Below are 25,063 nucleotides of genomic sequence, written 5' to 3'. Positions count from 1 at the left end.
GAGCTGGTGTTTAGAAGTATCATTTGCAGACATCCCACCTCTCCCGGAAGTTCCGGGAGTCTCCCGCATATTAATAGTGGCTCCCTGATGCCCGCAAATTATATACAATGTCCCGGAAATTGATTTTTTTTGAGAGCGAGTGTGAGAGAACGCGCGAGAAAGAGCGAGAGAGTGAGCGCAAGAGCAAGAAAGCAGGCGCGAGACAGCGAGAGCAAGAAAGCAAGCACGAGTGAGAGCGACTGCGAGAGAGAGCGAGAGCAAGAAAGCAAGCGAGCGTGCGAGTGAGAGCGACCGTGAGAGAGAGAGCAAGAGCAAGAAAGCAAGTGCGAGTGAGAACGACTGCGCAAGAGAGAGAGCGAGAGAGCGAGCGCGAGTGAGAGCGACCACAAACGAGAGAGAGCGCGCGAGAGAGAGAGCAAGAGCGAGAGAGTTCCAAAAAAAGTCAGAGTGGCAGAGTGTTCCAAAAAAAGAAAATATAAAACGTACGTCACCCCAGACTACACTAAGTGTACCCCTGCCTAACAGGGGTCAAACTAATGACAGTGTTGCTCGCTGCGCTGTTTGTAACAGTGACTTTTCTATTGCCCATGGTGGGTTAAAATGTAAAAGTTGTGTTGAGGTGAGTTTAACAGGTTTCATTCGTTCATTAGCATAGCTAACGTTATTTAAACTAGCTGGCTAGCTGCTAAGGAGCTACTCTATTGCAGACATCACACCTCTCCCGGAAGTCTCCCACAAATTGATGGTGCTACCTCCCTGATATGAGTTTTTGCAGGATGGGATGTCTGCATTTGAGTCTGCATCCTTTATAGTTTTAGGTATTAAGTTCAACAGTTTAGGAATGTAGTTCAAAAAAGCTGACTCACTAATTTTCTTTACCTCTTTTAGCTTTGAGGCCAGCTAAAAGTAATTCAGTTTTATCTTCATTTAGTTTTAGGGATTATTGCTCATCCATTTGTTTATTCCAACTGTACTGGAAGTCAGAGAAGATGGGGTGTTATCGTTGTCAGGCTCATCTGAGATGTACAATTGTCTGTCATCTGTATAAAGTTGGAAATCTGGATGAGTACTTGAATCACCAATGCACAGAAAGCTATGAGATTCATACAGATGGGTACTTAATAGAGCGCATGGACAGTGGAGAGGGCAAGGGCTACTTCCGTAGTGTTTGACTCCTTTACTACTTGCATTAATAGACTGGTTCGTGTTTGTGCAAAACGTGGAATTAAAATTTAAAAATGCCTGAAGACGGGTCTTCAACATGAAATGTTAACTCTGTTTCTAATTCCACAGACTGTCTGACCTGCTGAGTGTTTTCAGCTTTTTCTGTTTTTATTTCAGATTTCTGTTGTCTGCGGATTTTTAATTTACATGTTTGTACTAAATTTCCTGGCAAATAGTGAACTCTTTTCTTTATTGAGAACATAATCCGAAGGCTGAGGTGTTTCAAAATGATTATTTTACAATTCTCAACACATGAAACAAAATTGCCAAGTTATGTGTGTGTAACAACATTTGGGTTTCCATTGAACAAAATTGGTAAAGTTGAACTGGTGAAGTTCCCAAAGATTGGAAAGTTGTTTATGAATGTAGCAAGGACAAGCCAAGAAACTACTGCCATTCAGCCTGTCATCATTGGTGGGGAAGATACTGGAAGGAATTCTGAGGGACAGGATCTAGCAGTGTTTTGAGTAGACAGAGTCTGATTAGGATTTTGTGCTTGGAAAGTGATGCTTCTGTTACTCAATATGTTTAAGGCCCTGTCCTTATTTCAAAATCAGAATTGCTTTATTGCCAGTATGTGAAGCATACCAGAATTGATTGTGGTTCTGTGCTATGCATAAAACGCAGCACAATACCATAACAGACAACACAATAGCAACCAGCAATTTACAAGACAATAGTGCAAAGTCATGAGCGATCAATAATTAGCAGAACGGTCACATGCAAAAATGTCAATAATCAAACTTAAATAAATGTGAATGTATGAACAGACTCAATAACTATCAACAGAACAAGGAGAGCAGGAAAGGCCATTTAATGGATGTTATTCAGAGATGTTTAGGGTTTTACACCTGAGTGAGTTTTGTTGAGAAGTTGGATAGCTACAGGAAAGAAGCTTCAGAGGTGACATGTAGTCCTGGTGGTGATGGATTTGCAGTGTCTCCCTGATGGCAATTTGATGAATGGATGACTGCTAGGTTGTGTGGAGTCAGCAATAATTTTATCAGCTCTTTTCATCGTTCTGGCAATGAACAGGTCTTTTAATGTCAGTAGCTAACAGCCAATGATCTTCTCCACTGAGTGGACTACTTGTTACCTGGTCTTGGAGAGGGAGGAGGCGACAGAAAACCAAAAGGTGATAAAGGTGGTTACAACACTCTCAATGATGACTGAGTAAAACTCCATCAGGATTTGCCCTGAGATGTTAAGTTTCCAAAGCTGACTGGTTTCCAAAATGCATCACTTCATACCTATCAGAATTAAATTCCATCTGCCTAACTTACCAAAAGAAGAAAATCAAATGCCCTCTTGCTGTGTGATTACAATAACAGGAGTCAAGTAACATGTTACTTTGAGTTGTTTGTCACTGCTGTAATGAGAACATAATTTAGGTCAAGATATTTCAAATGACAGAAATGTGGGAAAATATTACTTGAGATGCGTTACATAAAATGTAGAGATGGATTAAATTAGTACTTAGACTAAGAATAGTTTGTTTTTCAAGAATGTTTCAGAATCTTTCTGCACAAGCTGCAGAATCCTAAGTAATGACTATTGTGCCAAGCCGAAGGGAACCAGATGGTTGAACAGAAAATCATGGGCAGCTCTGAAATACTTGGAGAAAAAAAATTCACAATATGGTGCTATGATTCTATATCATCTCCTATATTATAATGAGAGAATACATCTTTTTGAATTATATTTTGAATCTATCTAGTTGGAGAACTTCTTTTAAAACTGTTTTGCAATTCCATTGTTCATACATCAGCTCCTCTTGCTGTGAATCCGATTCAAAGAAGTATTTCCTTTTAATGAAATATCCACTAGTCTATGCATTTTAATAAATGGCACGCAAACACTGCCCTAAGCTAACACGCATGCATTACCTTGTTTCTAAGTCGTTGGTCAATAATTGAGACTATTCATAGAGCTCAAAGCCACAGCCAATCATAGTGGCAAATTTCACATCTGATTATTGCTGTAGTGACTCAAAATGCCCTTTTGCTGAGCAGCCATCCAAATAATTTTTTTTGTTCCATAGACCATGGAGTTTTATTTTTCTCTTTTTATCGGAAATGTATAAAGTGATTCAGTTCAATGTGACCTCAGGGAGTGAAATTTCACTTGGAAGTTAAATTATTTTGCCCTTGTTACTATGTACTCACAAACACATTTTCTGGAAGGTCTAGTATGTACTGTATATTAAAACTAGCATGCTGTAGTTAATCCAGAGGCCCATGGAGATGACCACTCTAATGGAATACACATTACAATGAGAATTGGGCTCACAGAGGAAGCCAACCTGAAGCCCCATGATCACAGATCTTGATGGATAACAAGGAGATCTTTTATGTTACGTGTGGAGACCCAAGCTATACAGAATCAGGAGTTTTGAGTGATGTGGAAGGCTTTGATACTGACTACAGATTTGATGTTTGTAGAATCGTTCAGCATAGAATCAATCCATTTTACCCAACCCATCCATGCCAGCCATGACCATAAGACGTAGAAGCAGAATTAGGCCATTCAGCCCATCGAGTCTGCTCTGCCATTCCATCATGGCTGATCCTGGATCCCACTCAACCCCATACACCTGCATCTCACCATATCCTTAGCTTCCTGATCAGTCAGGGTATCAATCAACTTCCACCTTAAATATACCCACGGATTTGGCTCCACCACAGTCTGTGGCAGAGCGTTCCACAGATTCCCGACCCTTTGGCTAAATTAATTCCTCTTTACCTCTGTTCTAAAAGCTTGTCCCTCAACTTTGAGGCTATACCCACTAGTTCTGGATACTCCCACCATAGGAAACATCCTCTCCACATCCGCCTTATCTAGTCCTTTCAGTAAGTTTCAGTGAGATCCCCCTGCATTCTTCTAAGTTCCAATGAGTACAGGCCCAAAGCTGCTGAATGCTCCTCATATGTTAACCCCTTCATTCCCAGAATCATCCTCGTGAACCTCCTCTGGACTCTTTCTAATGAGAATACATCCTTTCTGAAATACAGCCCCCAAACTGTTGACAATACTCCTTTGTGTGGTCATAATAATCTGTTCACCCAGCATTTGATCCATAGAGCCCTCTGGGTATGTTATGTACAGTAATATGCAAAAAGGTGTAGGCATAAATATATACAGCTACATATACAAAACTTTTGCACAGTACTTTAGTAATTTTATGTATTGCACTGTACTGCTGCAGTAAAAAATAACAAATTTCATGACGTGAGTCGATAAATCTGATTCTGAGTTGATCTCTATTGTGAACTGAGAGTGGGAAGGGGGCAGGGAGAGGGGAATCATGGTTGGGAAAAGGAGAAGGGAGAGGGAATGGAGCAGGAAGTACCAGAGAGACATGTTGTAATTGTCAATAAACCAATTGTGTGGAATCAAATAACCTTGCCTGGTGTCTCAGGGCTGAGGGTGTCTGCACCTGCCCGGCACTCCTTCTCTGCTACCTGTCCCACACCCTTTCTGTCCGCACTCCACCCTCGCCATTCCCAACATCGTTTGCTCGCACTGGGTTTACAAACTCGCTGTCTGCTCCACTTTGACAAATTCATGTAATTCATGGAAGTCTCAGGCACTCTGGCTATGTATATGTGCCTAAGACGTTTGTGCAGTACTGTACCCTTTCCTCAGATATGGGAGCACTACCACTGAGATGAGCTGGCAATAGGAGTAGTGACGATGAATAATTGAATACAGAGGCAGATGTATTCTGGCATGTATTAAATGCAAAATAATTGATTCACCACCCCCTTGTGTATGCTTTGTGATTATGGGCTGGTTTCCTTCCAACAGCGGCTGTTCAGTGGAGATTTGGTAGAACTATTCAAAATCATGAAAAGTATTGAAAGAGGAAATAGGGTGGAATTGTATTGAGACAGCAGGGTACTTTAATGTGAAAAGGGACCTTTCGTGCCATGAGGAGAACAAGGATTTCACCATCAGCTATGAATCTTGAATACACAGTTTAAAAGAATGATGATCCTAAGTGCAATGATAATGTTGAAAACACAATTGTACCATGTGTGGAGAAAAATTGTACAAAGCTACAAGGGAAGAGCAAAGGATCGGACTAATTGGATGCTTCTTTCAAAGAGGTAGTCACATAATGGCCTCCTGTGCATCTTTATTTGAACTGTGAGTTGGTAAACTCTAATTTGCAGTCCCCAATGTGAATTACGTCTTTCCCCTTTCACTCCTGATGATGCCATTACTAAGCCATTTGTGGTCAGTTCTTCTAATACATAATGGAGTAATATTGATAAAGGTTAACACCTAAAATAGCTGCAGACTTGAACTTGTGTCTTCACTCATTCAAACTAAGTGCTTCAAAAATTCATAGAATAATTTACAAAAGAAATATGAAATTAATCCAATATGTATAACTTCCAACAGTGCCTCAGTATTGTAATGATTTTCTGCTTTTGTTGATGTGAATCCTGCAGATGATATGATTAAATTGTGGAGATGGGTTAATAGTAATAGACTTGTACAAATTTCATCGAATATGTATTATAAAGGAATTATAAACATGAGGAAGTTTGCAGATGCTGCAAATCCAAAGCAACACACACAAAATGCTGAAGGAACTCAGCAGATCAGGCAGCATCTAAGGAAATAAATGAACAGTTGATGTTTCAGGCCATGACCCTCCTTCGGAACTGGAAAAGAAGGCGTGGCCTTTTACCTCTTCTCATCTGCCTATCACCCCCCCCCCACCCCCCCGGGGTCCACTCCTCTTTCTCTTATGGTCCACTCTCCTCTCCTATCAGATTCCTTCCTCTCCAGCCCTTTACCTTTCCTACCCACCTGGCTTCACCTATCACCTCTAGCTATCCTTCCCCCCCCCCACCTTTTTATTCTGGGTTCTTCCCCCTTCCTTCCAGTCCTGAAGAATATCTTGGCCCGAAAACGACTGTTTATTCATTGCTATAGATGGTGCCTGACCTGTAGTATTTTGTGTGTGTAAAGGAATTTATCAGTTTTGAGTAGGAGCTCCTGCAGACCCAAGCAGCTGTTGCTTTGAACAGTTTCAGTTGCAGAGAGCTTTTTGGCATTCATTTCTTTGGTACAGCTGTAACCATTCTCGTGAGATTCCTAAACATGGTTCTTTATTAAAAATAAACACTCCAAGGCGTTTACATTCTTCTTTGCCCCTTACATTTAAGAAAAAAAATCACAGTAGTTCTGTGCTAAGATGTTCATCATCTGTTTGAAGTGCATTCTTTCCTTTCATGGTGTGGTTTATTGTTGAATGTAATCTTCAACTCAATAATGTATCTTTGTTTCCTTTTGCCCCTTTATAAAGCGTTGCTGCATTTAAAAATGAAAAAGCTATTGTTGAGATGTCCTCTTAGAGCTTTTCATTTCATTTATTCATCACTCTTGACAGTTTGGATTTTGTGTGAGCACACATTTCGTGCTTTTCAAGTATTTCGCTCTCTGCACCTTTGGAACTCCAGTATGAATTGTGTGAACTTCAACAGAAATGTGTTTCTCTCCCCACCCCCACACACCTTTTATATGCCTGTGTTTTTATTCCTACAGGGATATTCCTGTGGACTTCAAATACATTGCTGAGCCAAGTATGCACTCCATGCCTGCAGTGACATTGTCACCCAATGGTGAGTTTGTATAATCTCTGAACCTACCTTGCTATCCAGCACATTAAGGCACAATCTCACTTCAAAGCAACTATACTATGTTAATTTTGGTTGATCATAACAATATGATTCTGTTAATATAGTAAAAATAGTCATAATCATACTTTATTGATCTTGAGGGAAATTGGTTATTGGAAATTTCTGGGAAAATTCCCCAGAAAAGTATTATAACAACACTTTCAAACGAAATTTCACACTAATCCCCACAGAAATGTTGGGGCAAATAGCCAAAGGGTTAGTGCAAGATGTAGTTTTAAGGAATTTCCTAAGGATTGAGTTTAGGAGCTGAGAGGTAATGTTGCAGCTATGTGGGACCCTAGTCAGACCCTACTTGGAGTGCTGTGCTCAGTTCTGGTCGCCTCACTACAGGAAGGATGTGGAAACCATAGAAAGGGTGCAGAGGAGATTTACAGGGATGTTGCCTGGATTGGGGAGCATGCCTTATGAGAATAGGTTGAGTGAACTTAGCCTTTTTCTCCCTGGAGAGACGGAGTATGAGAGGTGACCTGATAAAGGTGTATAAGATAATGAGAGGCATTGATCGTGTGGATAGTCAAAGGCTTTCTCCCAAGGCTGAAATGGCTAGCACGAGAGGGCACATTTTTAAAGTGTTTGGAAGTAGGTACAGAGGAGATGTCAGGGGTAAGTTTTTTTTACGCAGAGAGTGGTGAGCGCATGGAATGGTCTGCTGGCAATGGTGGTGGAGGCAGATATGATAGGGTCTTTTAAGAGACTCCTAGATAGGTACATGGAGCTTAGAAAAATAGAGGGCTATAGGTAACCCTAGGTAATTTCTAAGGTAAGGACAGTTTCGGCACAGCTTTGTGGGCCGAAGGGCCTGTATTGTGCTGTAGGTTTTCTGTGTTTCTATGATTAGAGGTAAATAGATGTGGATGTTTAGAAATGGAATTGCAGAATCTGGGACTGGAGGCAATGATGGAATGATCAGGAGAGTAAAAGAAACTATGTGAGAAATACAGAGAATTTAGAGGACATTTGGTTGGAAAATATGTCTGTCAATACAGGTGATGGATGAATAAGACTTGGTGAGAGTTAGGACAGTGGGTAAATAAGGTGAAAGATGGACACTGGACCAAAGAACAATTCAGGTAGGTCAGGTAGAGATGGTGCTGCAGAAAGGGAATCAAGACCAAATGCAGTGTTCAGCTGAAGCATAAAGGACAAGAGATACTTCGACCCAGGATTTATGTCTGCAGTGATCCCCATTTTGTGTTCAAAACAAAAACAGCAAATGCTGGACTTACTCTACAGGTCAGGCATCATCTGTAGGTAGACAAACAGAGGTATCAACTTAGATGAGTGATCTGTCATCCGAACTAGGAAAAGTTAAAACTCAGATGTGTTTAAAACTGCAGAGGATGAGTTTGGGTGGAGGAAACAGAAAAAATGTTTATGATGGGGGGAGATCAAGAGGGAATAGGTGACACAACAGGCAGTGATGACAGAGAGATGATGGTTAGAGTTTTTCGATCACAGTTCTATCTGAAAGAGATGTAAATTAATGGAGATGAATGGTGTCAAAGAAAAGGCTAGGGGGAAAAGAAAGCAGTGTTCGTCTGAAATAAAAGAAAATCCTGCAAATACTTAGTATTCTAGCCAATCCTGATGTAAATCAGAAGTGCTGCTTACCTAAGACTTTTGATCTCATTGTGAAATCCTGAGGGCAGTAATGCAGTGGTCCCCAACCACCAGGCCGTGGACCGGTACCAGGCTGCAAAGCATGTGCCACCGGGCCGCTAGGAAACGATATGATTTGGCGATATGAAACGATATGAGTCAGCTGCACCCTTTCCTCATTCCCTGTCATGGCCACTTTTGAACTTGAATGCACGCGAGGTCATTACGCACGCATCATCCATGTCAGCGCGGGAAGATGATCAACTCCTCGAGCTTGCAAATGACGGCAGGCTGAAAAGTATGTTTGACATAACATCTCTGCCGGCATTCTGGATCAAAGTCAAGGCTAAATATCCTGAGATAGCCACAAAAGCACTGAAAACATTGCTTCCATTTCCAACATATCTCTGCGAAGCGGGGTTTTCTGCAATGAATACAATGAAAACTAAATTGCGGAATAGACTGGACATAAGGAACCCCCTTCAAGTATTGCTGTCTCCCATCACCCCTCGATGGGACCGTCTTGTTGCAGGAAAACAAGCCCAGGGTTCAGCGATGCAATGATTTTATATGTTCATACCAGGAAAATAGGCGCTGTGTGTTTAATATCCAAACGTTACTTAAAATGTTATGATGCGATTAACTTACAAGTGACTTATAATTGACATCACTATATTCATGTGAGGAAAATATGCGCTGTGTGTTTAATATTAAATTCGTTAGGTAAACCATTTTAGAAACAAAATTGAGTATATTAGCCACTTATAAGTGACTTATAGTTGACTGATCACCTATATTCCGGTTGTGATTAACCCCGCCCCCCCCCCCCCCCCCCGGGTTGCCAACTGCCCTGTATTAGCCGGGACATCCCGTATATTGGGCTAAATTGGTTTCACCCATAGAGGACTGCCCTTGTCCCGTATTTCCCCTGCTAAGGTAGAGCGTTCCTATGAAACCTTTCATGCCGAAATGGCGTAAAGCGAAGAAGCAATTACCATTCATTTATATGGGAAAAATTTTTGAGCGTTCCCAGACCCAAAAAAATCACCAACCAGGTCACACCAAATAACACATAAAACCTAAAATAAGACTAACATATAGTAAAAGCAGGAATGATATGATAAATACACAGCCTATATAAAGTAGAAATAATGTATGTACAGTGTAGTTTCATTGAACAGAATCGCCAAAAACCATTTGTAGAAAAAAAATCAGCATGCCTAGGCGCACATCACGCTTGCGTACACAGGTGCCCGCTCAGGGCTTCATGTTAGTCTTTCTCGGGGTAAACACAAGTGTCCCGTATTTGACTGCTACTCTTGTCCCTTATTTGGGAGTGAGAAAGTTGGCAACCCTACCCCCCCCATCCCCCGGTCGGCTGGTCCGCAAGAATACTGTCAATATTAAACCGGTTCGCTGTGCAAAAAAGTTTGGGGACCCCTGCAGCAGGTGCTTCATCAGGGAGGTGCTGCTGTTCCTCGAGTGTATACTGGGTCTAAAATGTTAAATTTTAACAGGTGGAAAGTTAAAATTGCTTTAATTCTCCGTCCCGCTCACACACTTCCTTTTTTTCTCCCCCTCCAGATGCAGCCTGGCCCGCTAAGTATTTCCAGTATCTTAGTTTAAATTTCCAGCAACTGCTGTGTTTTGTAACATTCAGTTCCAACATTTTCTCCTCACTCTTTCCTCTAACATTCACCTCTTTTTGTGTACACCTCGAGTCAACTCAGCAGCAAAACAACAATCCTTTACTACCTCCCTCAGCCAACACATCAACACGTCTCATTCAGTCTCTCAGTCCCCACCATCACACACATTCTCATTGTTCGTTCACTCCTTTCCTTTCTCTGCAATTTGATTTTGAAACATGTTTGATTTCCCTGGTTCTGATGAGAGTTCATTGGCTTGGAACATTAACTCTCTTTCTCCTTCCACTGATGTCACCTAATCTATTATTTCCAGCACCTTACGTTTTTCGTTAAAGATTTGCAACATCAGCGGTTGTTTCCTTGTTTTGTCAAGTTTATTGTCATATGCAGAAGTACATGTATGCACAGATGGAATGAAAAACATACTTGCAGCAGTATCACAGGTACACAGCATCATATGAGCAGCATTCACAAGGAAAACATAAATAATGCACAATTCTTACCAAAAAAAGACACATTTAGAACAAAAGGAAGTCCATTGTAGTGCAAAGTGATCTTAGTATTGCTAAACTGTGATGATTTGGGCTTTGCTAGTTGATTCATGAACTGAATGGTTAAAGCAGCTGTTCTTGAACCCGGCTGGTGTGGGACTTCAGACTTGTATACCTCCTGCCTGATGATAGTTGTTGCAAAAATGGCATGTCCCAGATGGTGGGGATCTTTGAGTTTGCACTTTCTATAACTAGTATTAATGGTGGGGAGAGATGTGCCGGTAATGTATATTATTTAAATGTACAGTGAATTCCGGTTAATTGGGATACATTTTGATCCAATTAATCAGCTGCCCTAATTAGCCAAATTGTCATAGAAATAGTTAAAAAGGTATAAAGAAAAGACAAACTGAGTAACAAATTATGCATTTAAATGAAATACAGAACAAATTAGAAGACTTCAATGGTACAAAATCAGTGCAGATATCTAGTCAGATAACAGACTGCCTTCATACAATGAAGTTCATCCTCCAAATCTTAATTTTCATTGTATCATTCAAGATCATTGCCAATATCTTCAAATTCTTTGTAATTCCTATCTTGATGAAGTAGTGAAATCATTTCATCTTCACTTCCAGCTGTTTCTGGCATCTCCAGGCCTGAATATGCTTGAAAGTGCAGTGAGCAAGACAGTTCGGAATTGTCTTACTGCTTAGTTCATGCCAACTATCAGTAACGAAAATCACTACTTTTTGCACACAAGCACACATAACTGATGCTAATTTAGCTATGTACATACATCTATTGATGCTTCTGGACACATCTTCAGTGATGTTCCTGGAATCATCCGGTGCTTCGGGTCTTTCAACATCGTACAACCTCTAGGTGACCCAGCCGGGGCTGATCAGACCCCAGCTTGTGTCCAGATGGCTAGCTACATATGACTCCACGGCCCCCCTCTTTTGAGCCACAGCCATCTTGAGGCCCTCTCTGCTGCGTCGGTGGTACTGCGGATGGCTCTCCTCTTCCTCTCTCCCTCGATGCCCAAAATGCTGAAGGCTCTAACTAAAGAATGGGCTACGAATCCCCTATAACCAACCTCCACTGGGAGACACCTCGCTCTCCATCCAGCCTGCTGACAGCTGCTGACCAGTCCTGCATACTTGGAGAGCTTCCTTTCAAAGGCCTCCTCCAAGCTATCTTCCCGTGGGACTGTCAACTCCAGCAGCACCACTTGCTTAGTAGACTCAGGCACTAGGACAATGTCTGGTTGCAGGGTGGTGGCTGTGATATGGTTGGGGAACTTTAGCTGCCCTTCGAGGTCCACCAACAGCTGCCAGTCCCTTGCAGAGGTCAGAATGCCTGCAGATGTTCTTTTGGCCGGTATTGGCTGCTCCCCAGCTCTGACAAAGGCAATGGTCTGCTTGGAGGGTTGGAACCGCTTCGCCCACTCAACTCCTGCGCTGACGGCTTCAGCGATGGTTTTCAGGACCTGATCATGCCTCCACCTGTACCGTCCCTCACCAAGTGCCCTTGCGCAGCCGCTGAGGATGTGCTCCAGGGTTCCTCGCTTGGAGCACAGTGGGCACGCAGATGACTCTGCCTTGCCCCATGTGTGCAGGTGTTCACTCTAAGCATGATGCAGTGTCTAATGACCACAGAATTGCGTGCCCTTAACACTAGCTAGAATCTCTTCGGCAATAGTCTCCGGCCCCAGTTAAGCGGCACAGTGTGTCAAATAAACAAAGGGAATCCCAGCAATTTTCTCGATTGCTTTTTGTTCTTTAAGATTTGTCCCAAATACGCGGCTGTCCCAGTTAATCGGAATCCACTGTATTTTGCTTCTTATTTTCCTAAGGAAGGATTTGAGGAATAGGAAAGCTTGGTAGTTGGTTGCAACTGGAATTTCTCTGGAGTACAGTCTGACGGTTTGGTAGATGCTAGAGCATCATCACCATTGAAAAGAAAGGATTATGGTTTGACCAGTTTGCATTGGCAGCTTATACGAATGTTTCGGTTATGACTGAGAATGACACATGGAGAGACAAGGTGTTTTACTGTAAATGTACTTTATTGAAACCAGAGGCAAAAAAATTAACTGTTCTTACACAAGAATCTGTTGCCTAACCTGATATAGTAGCTGATACTGTTCCTTTAAAAGACAGATCAGACTTAAATATCTTTGCAAATCATTGATTGTTTGTACCACAATTTCAACCATTAAATCAAAAATTATTAACAAACAAGAGAAAATCTGCAGATGCTGGAAATCCAAGCAACACACTCAAAATGCTGGAGGAACTCAGCAAGCCAGGCAGCATCTAGGAAAAGAGTACAGACATTTCGAGCAGAAACCCTTCGGCAGGAATCGAAAATTATTATTATTATTGTGGTTAATGCTGCTTCTGAGCAGAAAATCCAGAATGTTGTCCAGGTGAATTAATTTTAGATTAAAAATGTAATTTTTTTTTCTCCACCTCACAATCCCTCTCTCTACCCACTGTACCTACATGGTGAGTTCTGCTCCCGTACCTGTGCTTGTAATTAATGTTGGAGAGAGCTGTACTAGGTTAGCCTAGTTAACATCCTGTTTTACCTTCCTGCAAGGAAGAAACTGTCTTGTGAATCTGACAGGATACAGATCCTCCCTGTGTGGGAACTGCAGACTCAGTACATGTTCCATTGCTCAGTGTGTCAGGAAGTTAGTTCAGCAATAAGAACTATTTCCTTAATATAAAAAGGTGGTAAAAATCTCAGATGCTCCTGAATCTGAAATCAAGCTTAAATTCTAAAAGGGAATTTATAGAATGTTTAACTGTTGTACAAACTAGATTATTTTTCTTTTTTTTTGTGTAGGAAAATGGCTGGCGTGTCAATCGATGGATAACCAAATTCTAATCTTTGGAGCTCAAAACAGATTCCGGTTGAACAAGAAAAAGATCTTTAAGGGCCACATGGTGGCAGGTTATGCTTGTCAGGTGGATTTCTCACCTGACATGAGGTAAGTTGCTTCATTGTAAATTTTTGGAACACTGAATTCTGATTTTTTTGGTTACTTTTTAAATGGTCCTATTCAACTCTAGTACTCTCAACTTATCAAGGTGAATGAATACATCTCCAACAATGCTCAAGAAATTCAGTGATATTCATGGCAAAGTCCTCATGGAAAATGGTCACGCAAATGGTAAAACTGATCAACTACAGCAGTGCATAGGTAGTTTAGCAAACTGGGCAAATGAAATTTAATACAGAAGTGTGAGATAATCCTTTCTTGTGGAGGGATAGTATAAGCTTAACGGCAGAGGACGCACAAAAGACAGCAGATGCTGAAATCTGGAGTAACAAACAGTCAGCTTTAGGAACACAGCAGGCTGAGCAGCCTCTGCGGGAAGAAAGGAGTTTTGGGTCCTCATGTAGGGTTTTGACTTGAAGTGTTGACAGTTCTATTCCTCCCACTGATTCTGCCTAACCTACTGAGTTTGTCCATCAGAGAATTTGTTGCTAAATGTAATCGCAGGTTTCGAAACGATGTACAAAACAGGGACCAAAGTACAGATATTCACAACCTGAAGCTGACAGGACATATTGAGAAAGTAGTTAGCAAGCAGTAGGACATTCTGCACTTCAATAGAGAGGTTCAGAATAAAAGCAAGAAAGATTTGTTGAACTTTTATAAATCTGTGTTAGGCCACCACTAGAGTAGTACATCTTTTGCTGGTCATTTAATGTTAGGAAGGGTGTGTAAGTCCTTGAGAGGGTGCCAAGATTTATCAGACTATTTCCATGGACAAGAGATTGTCACTACAAGGTGAAGTTGGTAGAGTCATACCACACAGAACCAGGTCCTTCACCTTCAGCCCAACTGCTCCATGTTGATCAAGATCTCCCATCCAAGCTAATCCCATTTTCCACTATTTGACCCAGAACCTTATAAAATCTCTCCAATCCATGTACTCCACCTGTGCAACTATCTTTTAAAGGTTGTGCTGTACCGACCTCAACCACTTCTAGCAGCTGATTCCAGATAGATATCACATTTTGTGTTAAATATTTCCCCTCTCACCTTAATCCCTTTTAATGCTTGATACCCCAACTCTGGGGGGGGGGGAGACTGGGTGCATTCACCCTAGTTGTGCCCCTCATGATTTTATACACCCCTCCGAGGTCATCTTGCAGTCTCCTGTGTTCTAACAAATAAAATGCCAGCTGTCCAGCCTCTCCGTCAATTCAGTCCCTCAGCTCCTGGCAGCATCCTTGTAAATCTTTTCTGCAATCTTTCCAGTCTTTCCTTACATCTTTGCTACGGTAGTGCAACCAAACCTGAACACCATACTCCCGTATGGGCTCATCAGCATCCTATAACCTGCTCCATGACCTCCCATCTCTCATACGGGATGCCCTGACTTTTGCCAAAAGTATCCTTCACCACCTTGTCTCCACTTCCAGAGAACCACGTACCTGAATTCCATAAGATCATTAGACATAGGAGTAGACTATTCGGCCCATCAAGCCAACTCCACTATTCAATCATGGCCGATTTATTAACCCTCTCAATCCCATTCTCTTGCCTTCTCCCTGTAACCTTTGATACCCTGACTAATCAGGAACTTCTCAACCTCCACATTAAATATGCTCAGTGACTTGGCCTCCGCAGGCAATGAATTCCACAGATTCACTATCCTCCTCGTCTCTTTCCAAATGGACATCCCTCTGTTCTGAGACTGTGCCCTCTGGTCATAGTCACCCACTAAAAGAAGCGTCCTCTCCACATCCACTCTATCTAGGCCTTTCAATATTCAATAGGTTTCGATGAGATTCCCCATTCATCCTTCTCTCCTGCAACAAGTACAGGCATAGAGCAATCAAATGCATCCCAAATGTTAAAACTTTCATTCGCAGAATCATTTCTCGTGAGCCTCCTCTGGACTCTCTCTAATGTCAGCACATCTTTTCCTAGATCAGGTGCCCAAAGCTGCTCACAATACTCCCAAGTGTGGCCTGACTAATGTGTTACAAAGCCTCAGCATCGCATCCTTGCTCTTAAATTCTAGTCCTCTCCAAATGAATGCTAACAATGTATTTAACCTTCCTTACCACCAATGCAACCTGCGAGTTAACCTTTAGGAAATCCTGCTCGAGGATTCCCAAGCCTCTTTGCCCCTTTGATTTTTTAATTTTCTGCCTATTTAGAAAATAATCTACACCTTTATTCCTTCTACCAAAGTGTATGACCATACACTACACTATATTCCATCTCCTACTTCTTTGCCCATTTTCCAACCTGTTCAAATCCTTCTGCAGACTCCATGCTTCCTCACCTATAGAAACATAGAAAATAGGTGCAGGAGTAGGCCATTTGGCCCTTCGAGCCTGCACCGCCATTTATTATGATCATGGCTGATCATCCAACTCAGAACCCTGCACCAGCCTTCCCTCCATACCCCCTGATCCCCGTAGCCACAAGGGCCATATCTAACTCCCTCTTAAATATAGCCAATGAACTGGCCTCAACTGTTTCCTGTGGCAGAGAATTCCACAGATTCACCACTCTCTGTGTGAAGAAGTTTTTCCTAATCTCTGTCCTAAAAGGCTTCCCCCTTATCCTCAAACTGTGACCCCTCATTCTGGACTTCCCCAACATCGGGAACAATCTTCCTGCATCTAGCCTGTCCAATCCCTTTAGGATTTTATACGTTTCAATCAGATCCCCCCTCAATCTTCTAAATTCCAATGAGTACAAGCCTAGTTCATCCAGTCTTTCTTCATATGGAAGTCCTGCCATCCCAGGAATCAATCTGGTGAACCTTCTTTGTACTCCCTCTATGGCAAGGATGTCTTTCCTCAGATTAGGGGACCAAAACTGCACACAATACTCTAGTTGTGGTCTCACCAAGGCCTTGTACAACTGCAGTAGTACCTCCCTGCTCCTGTACTCGAATCCTCTCGCTATAAATGCCAGCATACCATTCGCCTTTTTCACCACTGCTGTACCTGCATGCCCACTTTCAATGACTGGTGTATGATGACACCCAGGTCTCGTTGTACCTCCCCTTTTCCTAATCGGCCACCATTCAGATAATAATCTGTTTTCCTATTTTTGCCACCAAAGTGGATAACTTCACATTTATCCACATATTATCTATCTTCATATTGTGCACAAACAAGGTCATTGATTCCAAAATCCATATCATTGATATATAGCATGAAAAGAAATTATACCAACACAGACCCCTGTGAAAACCACCAGTCAATTGAAGCCAACCAGAAAACATAAGCCATGTGCCTTATTCCTGCTCTTTGCCTCCCACTAGCCCTTAAAGGAACCATTAAGCCAAGACCCCACCTCCCCCTCGCACCCCATCTGTTACTTATTTTTATGCACACATTCTTTCTCTCACTCTCCTTTTTCTCCCTCTGTCCCTCTGAATATACCTCTTGCCCATCCTCTGGGTCCCCCCCCCCCGCCTTGTCTTTCTTCCCGGACCTCCTGTCCCATGATCCTCTCGTATCCCCTTTTGCCAATCACCTGTCCAGCTCTTGGCTCTATCCCTCCCCCTCCTGTCTTCTCCTATCATTTCGGATCTCCCCTTCCCCTCCAACTTTCAAATCCCATACTCACTCTTCCTTCAGTTAGTCCTGACGAAGGGTCTCAGCCTGAAACGTCAACTGTACCTCTTCCTACAGATGCTGCCTGGCCTGCTGCGTTCACCAGCAACTTTGATGTGTGTTGCTTAAAGGAACCATGCTGGCTTTGGTCTATTTTATCATGTGCTTCCAAGTACATCAAAACCTCATCCTTAATAATGGACTCCAACATCTTCCCAACCACTGAAGTCAGGCTAACTGGCCTATAATTTCCTTTCTTCAGCCTCCCTCTCTTCTTAAAGATTGGAGGGACATTTGCAATTTTCCAGTCCTCTGGAACCATTCCAGAATCTAGTAATTTTTAAAAGATCATTACAATTGTATCCACAATCTTTTCAGCTACCACTTTCAGAGCAGTGAATGGGCTGTAGTCCACCTGCTCCAGGTGACTTATCTACCTTCATACCTTTAAGATTCCCAAGCACCTTCTCCTTAGTAATAACAGTTCTGCTCCTTGACACTCTTGCATTTCTGGCATTCTCTCATGACTTCCACAGTGAAGACTGATGCAAATTACTTATTAAGTTTGTCCCCCATTAATACTTCTCCACCGTCATTTTCCACTGGTTCAATATCCACTCTCACCTCTTTTACTCTTTATATATCTAAAAATTTTTTTGGTATCCTCTTATTTTATTGGCGATCTTTCCTTCATATTTAATATTTTCTCTCCTTATGGTTGTTTTAGTTGCCTTCTGTTGGTTTTTAAAAGCTTCCCAATCCTACAACTTCCCACTATTTTTTGCTATATTCTATGCCCCCTCTTCAGTTTTTATGCTGTTATTGACCTCCCACAGTCGTGCTGCTTTAGAATCTTTCTTTCTCTTTGGGATATATCTATTTTGCACCTTCTGAATTTTCCCCCAGAAATTCCAACCATTGCTGTTCTGCTGTTATCCCTGGTAGTGCCCCCTTCTGCAATCAACTTTGGCCTGCTCCTCTCTCACAGAAAGTAGAATCATAGAAGAATACAGCTCAGAAACAGTCCCTTTGGCCCATCTAGTCCATGCTGAAACATTTAGACTGCCCACCCCATGAACCTGCGCCTGGACTGTACCTACCCGAGCTTCTCTTAAACATTGAAATAGAGCTTGCATGCACTGCTTATGCTGGCATATCATTTCACACTCTCATGACCCTGAGTGAAGAGGTTTCCCCTCATTTTTTCCTTCAACTTTTCACTTTCATCCTTAACTCATGTCCTCCATTTGCAGTCCCACCCACCCTCAATGCGAAAAGCCTTGCTTGCATTTACCCTATCTATACCCCTCATAATTTTGTATACCTCTATCAAATCTCCTCTCAATCTTCTATATTCTAAAGAATACAGTCCTAACCTAGTCAATCTTTCCTTATTACTCAGGTCCTCCAGACCCAGCAACATCATTGTAAATTTTTCTCTGTACTCTTTCAACCTTATTTATATCTTTCCTGTAGGTAGGTGATTAAAACTGCAGACAGTACTCCAAATTAGACCTCACCAATGTCATATACAACTTCAACATAACATCCCATCTCCTGCACTCAGTACATTGACTTATGAAGGCCAGTGTGTCAAAAGCTTTCTTCATGACCCTATCAACCTGTGATGCAACTTTCAACGAATTATGGACCTGTATTGCCAGATCCATTTGTTCTTCCACACTCCTCAATACCCCACTGTTCACTGTGTTAAGAGCTACCCTGGTTGGTTCTACTGAAGTGCAACACCTCACACTTGTCTGCATTAAACTCTATCTGCCATTTTACCAACTGGTCCAGGTCCCACTGCAAGCTCTGATATTCTTCCTCATTGTTCACTACACCCCCAATTTTGGTGTCATCCATAAATTTGCTGATTCAGTTAAGCAAATTTTCCAGATCATTGATACAGATGACAAACAACAATAGACCCAACACCAATCCCTGCGGTACTCCACTAGTCACAGGCCTTCAGACTACTGCCACTGTCTGGCCTCTCCCTCAAAACCAATGTCCAATCCAATTTATTAGGGATCATCTTGAAAGCTGAGCAACGAAACCTTCTTGACCAATCTCCCATGTGGGACCATGTTAATGGTCTTATTAAGGTCCATGTAGGCAGCATCCACTCCCTGGCCTTCATCAACTTTCCTGGTAACTTCCTCAAAAAACTCTGTAGGATTGGTTTGACATGAACTACTGTGCTGACTATCCCTAATCAGTCCCTGTCTATCCAAATACTGATATATCCGGTCCCTTAGAATACCTTCCAATAACTTTCCCACAATTGATGTCGGGCTCACCAGCCAATAATTTCCTAGTTTATTCATAGAGTCTTTTTTAAACAGCGGAACAACATTACCTATCCTGCAATCCTTTGGTACCTTACCTATTGCTAAGGATGATTTAAATATCTCTGCTAAGTCTCCTGCAATTTTTGCATTTTTATTTTGACAACTATATATAAGCTTTGTACTCTCAAAATTTCACTTTTGTAGGCTTTCCACTTGCCAAGTACTCCTTTGCCAGAAAACAGCTTGTCCCAATCTATACTTGACAGATCCTTTCTGATACCATCAAAATTGACCTTTCTCCAATTTAGAATCTCATACTATGGACCAAACCTATATTTTTACATATTTACTTTGAAACTAATGGCATTATGATCACTAGATGCAAAGGATACAAAGTTCCGCTTACACAAACTTCTGTCACTGCCGTGTCTCATTGGTAAAAGCAAATCAAGAATCATACTCTCTGTCATTGGGACTTATATGTACCATTTAAGAAAACTTTCCTGAACACATTTGACAAACTCTATTCCATCTAGTCCTTTTACAGTATGGGAATCCCTGTCAATATGTGGAAATTTACATCACCTACTATAACAACCCTATGTTTCTTACAACAGTCTGTGATCTCTCGACATCTTTGTTCCTCTAAATCCTGTGGACTGTTGGATGGTCTGTAATATAGCCCCATTAACGTAGTCATACCTTTCTTATTCTTCAGTTCCATCCATAAAGCCTCACAAGATGAGTTCTCCAGTCTGTCCTGATGGAGCACTGCCGTGACATTTTCCCTGAAAACCCTCCTCCTTTAATCCCTCTCGCTCTATCACATCTAAAACAACAGAACCCCAGAATTTTGAACTGCTCCTCTTGCAACCAAGTTTCACTAATGGCTACAATATCATAACTCCATATATTGATCCATGCCTTGAGCTCATCTGCCTTTCCTACAATACTACTTGTATTGAAATATATGCAGCTCAGGACATTAGTTGGTCCATGCTCAACCTTTTGATTCTTGACTCTGTCTGAATTCTTATAACATCTGTTTCCACAACCTCTCGACTATCTGTTCTGGCACTCTGGTTCCCATTCCACCGCAACTCTAGTTTAACTCGCTACACAATTCTTAATCAATCAAAGGTTGAACTTTATTACCTCTGCACAAATAACAACGTAACTATGGTGACCCCAGGCCAACAATTTAAATCATGAATTCTACTGTTCCCTTTGTACCAATACCCACTCAGAACACTTTTCCGATTTATAACACCAAAATAGGAGATCTCCGTTGGCCAATTTCCTCTCCTAGTCCCTGGCATGGAGGTTCTCCCTTGTGATGGAGTTCTCACAGCCAACGTACTCGAAGTGTCTGCTTTTACATTCATTCCTTACCAATTCAAAAGTTGCATTCCAGTGTCATGGGCTGTATGTCACCTGATTCCCCTTGAACACCTTTTTATTGGCTCTGGTCCAAGCCAGCATCCATTTATTGCCGTCGTTATGCCCTTTGTTTAAAATCAGTAACCAGTTTGAATCAGGCCAGGCACACCCCAACAGTCACAAACTGCATATTCTATTAACCAAAGAACACCTCGCAAATAACTCCTTATTTGGAAATGATCTGTAGTCCAGTAGATTACCTGAAGGAGCATCATTGTGCCTACTTTAAAACACTGAAAGCCAAACAACTTCAGCTCACAAAATGAAGAACGTAGAACATTCAGCAAAATGGCAGCATCCATCTCCAAGGCAAGAGCTAAGACAACTGGTCTGTCTGTTTCCACCGTCCTTGACCCATTCGAGTTCTACGCTTTCTTTCATATTTTAATTCCTCCATGGTCAACTAAAGCACCTGTACCTTAAAACATCAAGCTACCTTCTTTGTCCCTCCCTTAGTCATGTTTTCCGTAATTGCTGTGACATCCTAGTGCAATGTACCTACCTATCCAAGCCCCAAGCTGAAGTAGTATTGTTCTCCTTGGAGTCAAGGATATCGAGGAAACATTATACTGTTTAGTAGCACAGAATATATTAGGCAGACAAAGAAATATTTTCTTGTTAGCTAATTATACAAGGATTAGAGGGTCCAGAGGAAACACAAAACAATTAAAGATTTGGGAATATAGTAATTTGAAGGAAATTAACTTGCAGACTCCTTTAGACAGAGGAGGGGAACGTGATTCATTGTATTGCTGTGTAGAAAGCAGGCATGGACTTCATGAATTCAATGACGTCCTTCTGGGCCATGAAGACTCTGACTCATGGTTTATACTGGCACCTACTACTCTCACTCTCTCTGCAAGATGTGCCATAATTTACCAAAGCTCCCAAACTTGAGATGAAGCACCAAGTAAGGAGTTGCAAAAGAGTAATGCTACCCACAGCAAGTTGCATTTCAGCTGTTCTGGTCATAATCCTGGAATGTTTTCCACTTATGACCTGTGAAAATATCTCTAGCAAAATAAAAGAATAAAAATGTGTATGTTTTTATAACGAATTACAATGGTGAAATTTTATTCTTTAACCTGGAAATTGTGATTGAGTCTTGTAGGAAAGTGCATGTTTGTGTTATCCATCCTTCACTGAACTTAATAGGTGGCTGGGATATTTCAGAGGGGAGTCACCCATGTTGTTGGCCGAGACACACATGATGACATAACAAGATGGAAATGGCAGATTTCCTTCACTGAAAGCCATTTGTGACCAAGATGGGTTTTTAAGAACAATTTCATGATTGTATTGTTTCTTAGCATTACATATACTAGCATTTTATTCCAAATTTATAGTTCTTTGAATGTAAATGGTTCAAGAATTCAGATCGGTGTCTCCAAATTAATTTCTGCACTCCAAGTACCTTGAATAATTGAGCCACAATGTATTATTTCTACAAACGGTATAATATTTGTATGGAAGTAATTGATTGAAAATTGTTGCTCTTTGAAACAAATATAGCAATGGAACAAATAATGGTTGAATGACAGAATGAACTTGGAAGATACAGAATTAGCCAGTAAAGTGCTACATAGAAAATCCAAATTTAAATGAAAGGGTCTATCACTTTACCTTTCATCATCTAGCCTTCATTGTTGCTAAGTAAAAGTCCTGGAATCCACTACCTAACAAAGCTAGAGATTGATATCCTCCTTCCACACTTTGCTTGATATTCTAAATCTTTCTTTTGTTTGAATAGTTATGTTGCTTCAGGTGATGCTGATGGAAAACTGAACATCTGGGATTGGAAGACAACCAAACTTTACAGTCGAATCAAAGCGCATGATAAAGTTTGCATTAGTGCAATCTGGCATCCTCATGAAACATCAAAGGTCATCACATGTGGTTGGGACGGACAGATCAAGTTGTGGGACTGATGGGATTTCCTGGAATTACCTGGCATCAGGACTCTTGAGATACTGTCTTCAAATTCGTTGAGAAATGCTTTCAGATACGTTCTAAGTGACTGAAGCAACTGACATTCTCAAGGAATGTTGGATGTGTATTAGATTGAAGGCTCAGGATGCAAGAATACCCATCTGCTTCTTTTATAAACTTGAGTCATCTTAAACAATCAACAAACTATTCAGTACTGTTTTATTCTCCCATTATTTATTAAGAATTTGTGCTCTTTTGAGGGAAAAAAATTCTGAGTGATTACAAATTGGAAGGAACAAGATAAACGATATTTTTGAACACAACTTTGAAGTCTTCCTGTGCAAAGAACTGTTCTAATATACAGTGCTTCTGTTGGGCCAAATCAGTTAAAGGTCGCTCAGAGGAATGTGGTATCTTCAAAGAACCTAGTGTCCTTTCAATGCAGAAGTAATATTTAATGCAATTGCAGCATGTGGGTTACTAAAAGAACCTTGTGTTACAACTCTCTTTATAGCATTGTGTCTGTTATTATCTATCTTCCAATTAATGTCTCCAGACCTATTAATTAAATAGTACATGCAATTCCAAAATGGTTAGTTTCTGAGGGGTACTTGTTTGAGCACCACCAATTACAGAAACAAGTCATCGTCTTTCCTGTCAAGGGATTTGATCTTGATTGCATCTCATTAATAAGATTGACCTTTCTTCAAATATATTGTTCAACTATTCAAAATTGTTCAAACTATTAATTGATTGAAAACTAATATTTACCCTGTGGTCACAATTTTGCTACAAAATATTTTTTTATTATTCAGCCTGTTTCTGTTGTGAGATTTAATGTAGTCCTAATTACAATCCTGCATATTTCCCCTTCAATATAATTGCAGACATTTACACAGTGGTGGAGTATAGAAAATTGGTAATCAAACTGCCTGCCCTTGTAGTCTGAAACAAAGACAATTTTGCAGATGCTGGAAATCTGAAATATCAATGTGGGAAATACTCAGCAGGTCAAGTTGCTTGCAAAAGGCAAATAGAATTTAATTTTAATGTGGATTGAGAAAGGTTACATGAGCTTTTCTAGCTGTGATGTTTATTTTCTGACTTAAAATGTTAACTGCTTTTGCTCTATTAATATTACTTAACAGGTTGAGTATTTCCAGTAATTTTTTGTTTCATTAATTTCTATGACAGAATGTGGGTTGAACCAGAAGGAAAAATATCAAGTACCTTGGTGTATGTGGAAGGAGTTTAAACAGAACTCAGAGGTACTGGTATCTACAGGTCTCCAACAAGAGTATTTCAATTATTTTTATGCTGAATTAATAAGAATTTATTTTTTGACATTGGTGACCTGTCCTGATTTAACAGTAAACAGAATTCAAAGGGTCTTTTTATGCAGCGTTTCTTGTTGTTTTGTGCATTCTAATAAATGGACTTTCCTGTGCCATTATTTGTATGTATGTGTGTGTGTGTGCACATTTGTTTCTCTGGCATGTTAGTTTCTAGAGTCAGTTTCAGGCTGACAGCATGAAAGAACAGAATTCACAATTAAATGTCAAACAGTCCACTTTGACTGATAATATGAAGCACATTAATGAAGAACATTGCCCTTGAACTTTAATGGCCTGTAAACAACACACTTGATATTCGTAAAACTCAGATGAAAGCTTATGACTTGAATATTTATTCATTACTGCACATTTTAAATGCTACATTAAAAAATTCAAATGGATTGATCCTTTGTATTGAGACAGATGCAAATATCTTGTCAGATCCGATAATAAACAGGCTATGGCATAATTTGGAGGATGTTATCTATGATAACATTGAAACACTATGTGCAGGCTTCATAAATGAGACAAGTGCAATGGTATGATTTAAGGAGATGGCTAATATCGAGATGACTTTTTAGAGCAGATTGTAGTTGAGCCTAATAGGGGAATGGTAATTCTGGGTTGGGTGCTGAGCAAGGAGCCAGATTTGACTGGGAAGCTCAAGGTAAATTAACCCCTGGGAGACAATGATTATAATAGGATTAAATTCACCCTGCAGTTAGAGAGAGAAAAGTTACCCAAGTCAGTATCAGTAGTACAGTGAAGTAAAGGGAATTACAG

General features: G+C 40.9%; 1 protein-coding gene across 1 annotated transcript in view; it reads left to right on the top strand.

Annotated features, from left to right (window-relative positions):
• The window catches only part of cdc40 (cell division cycle 40 homolog (S. cerevisiae)), a 154,239-nt gene extending 129,554 nt beyond the window's left edge, over positions 1–24,685 (top strand). The window contains exons 13-15 of the mRNA XM_063040770.1: positions 6,784–6,860; positions 13,534–13,678; positions 22,768–24,685. Of these exons, the coding sequence (XP_062896840.1) occupies positions 6,784–6,860; positions 13,534–13,678; positions 22,768–22,945 (400 nt within the window). The 3' untranslated portion in view covers positions 22,946–24,685. The remainder of the gene's footprint in view (positions 1–6,783; positions 6,861–13,533; positions 13,679–22,767) is intronic.
• Positions 24,686–25,063: the final 378 nt, after the last annotated feature.

The sequence above is a fragment of the Mobula hypostoma genome, chromosome 2 (genome assembly GCF_963921235.1).
Source record: "Mobula hypostoma chromosome 2, sMobHyp1.1, whole genome shotgun sequence".
NCBI classification, from domain to species: domain Eukaryota; kingdom Metazoa; phylum Chordata; class Chondrichthyes; order Myliobatiformes; family Myliobatidae; genus Mobula; species Mobula hypostoma.
Note: the sequence above shows the minus strand (reverse complement) of the source record. Positions and strands in the feature narration are given on the sequence as shown.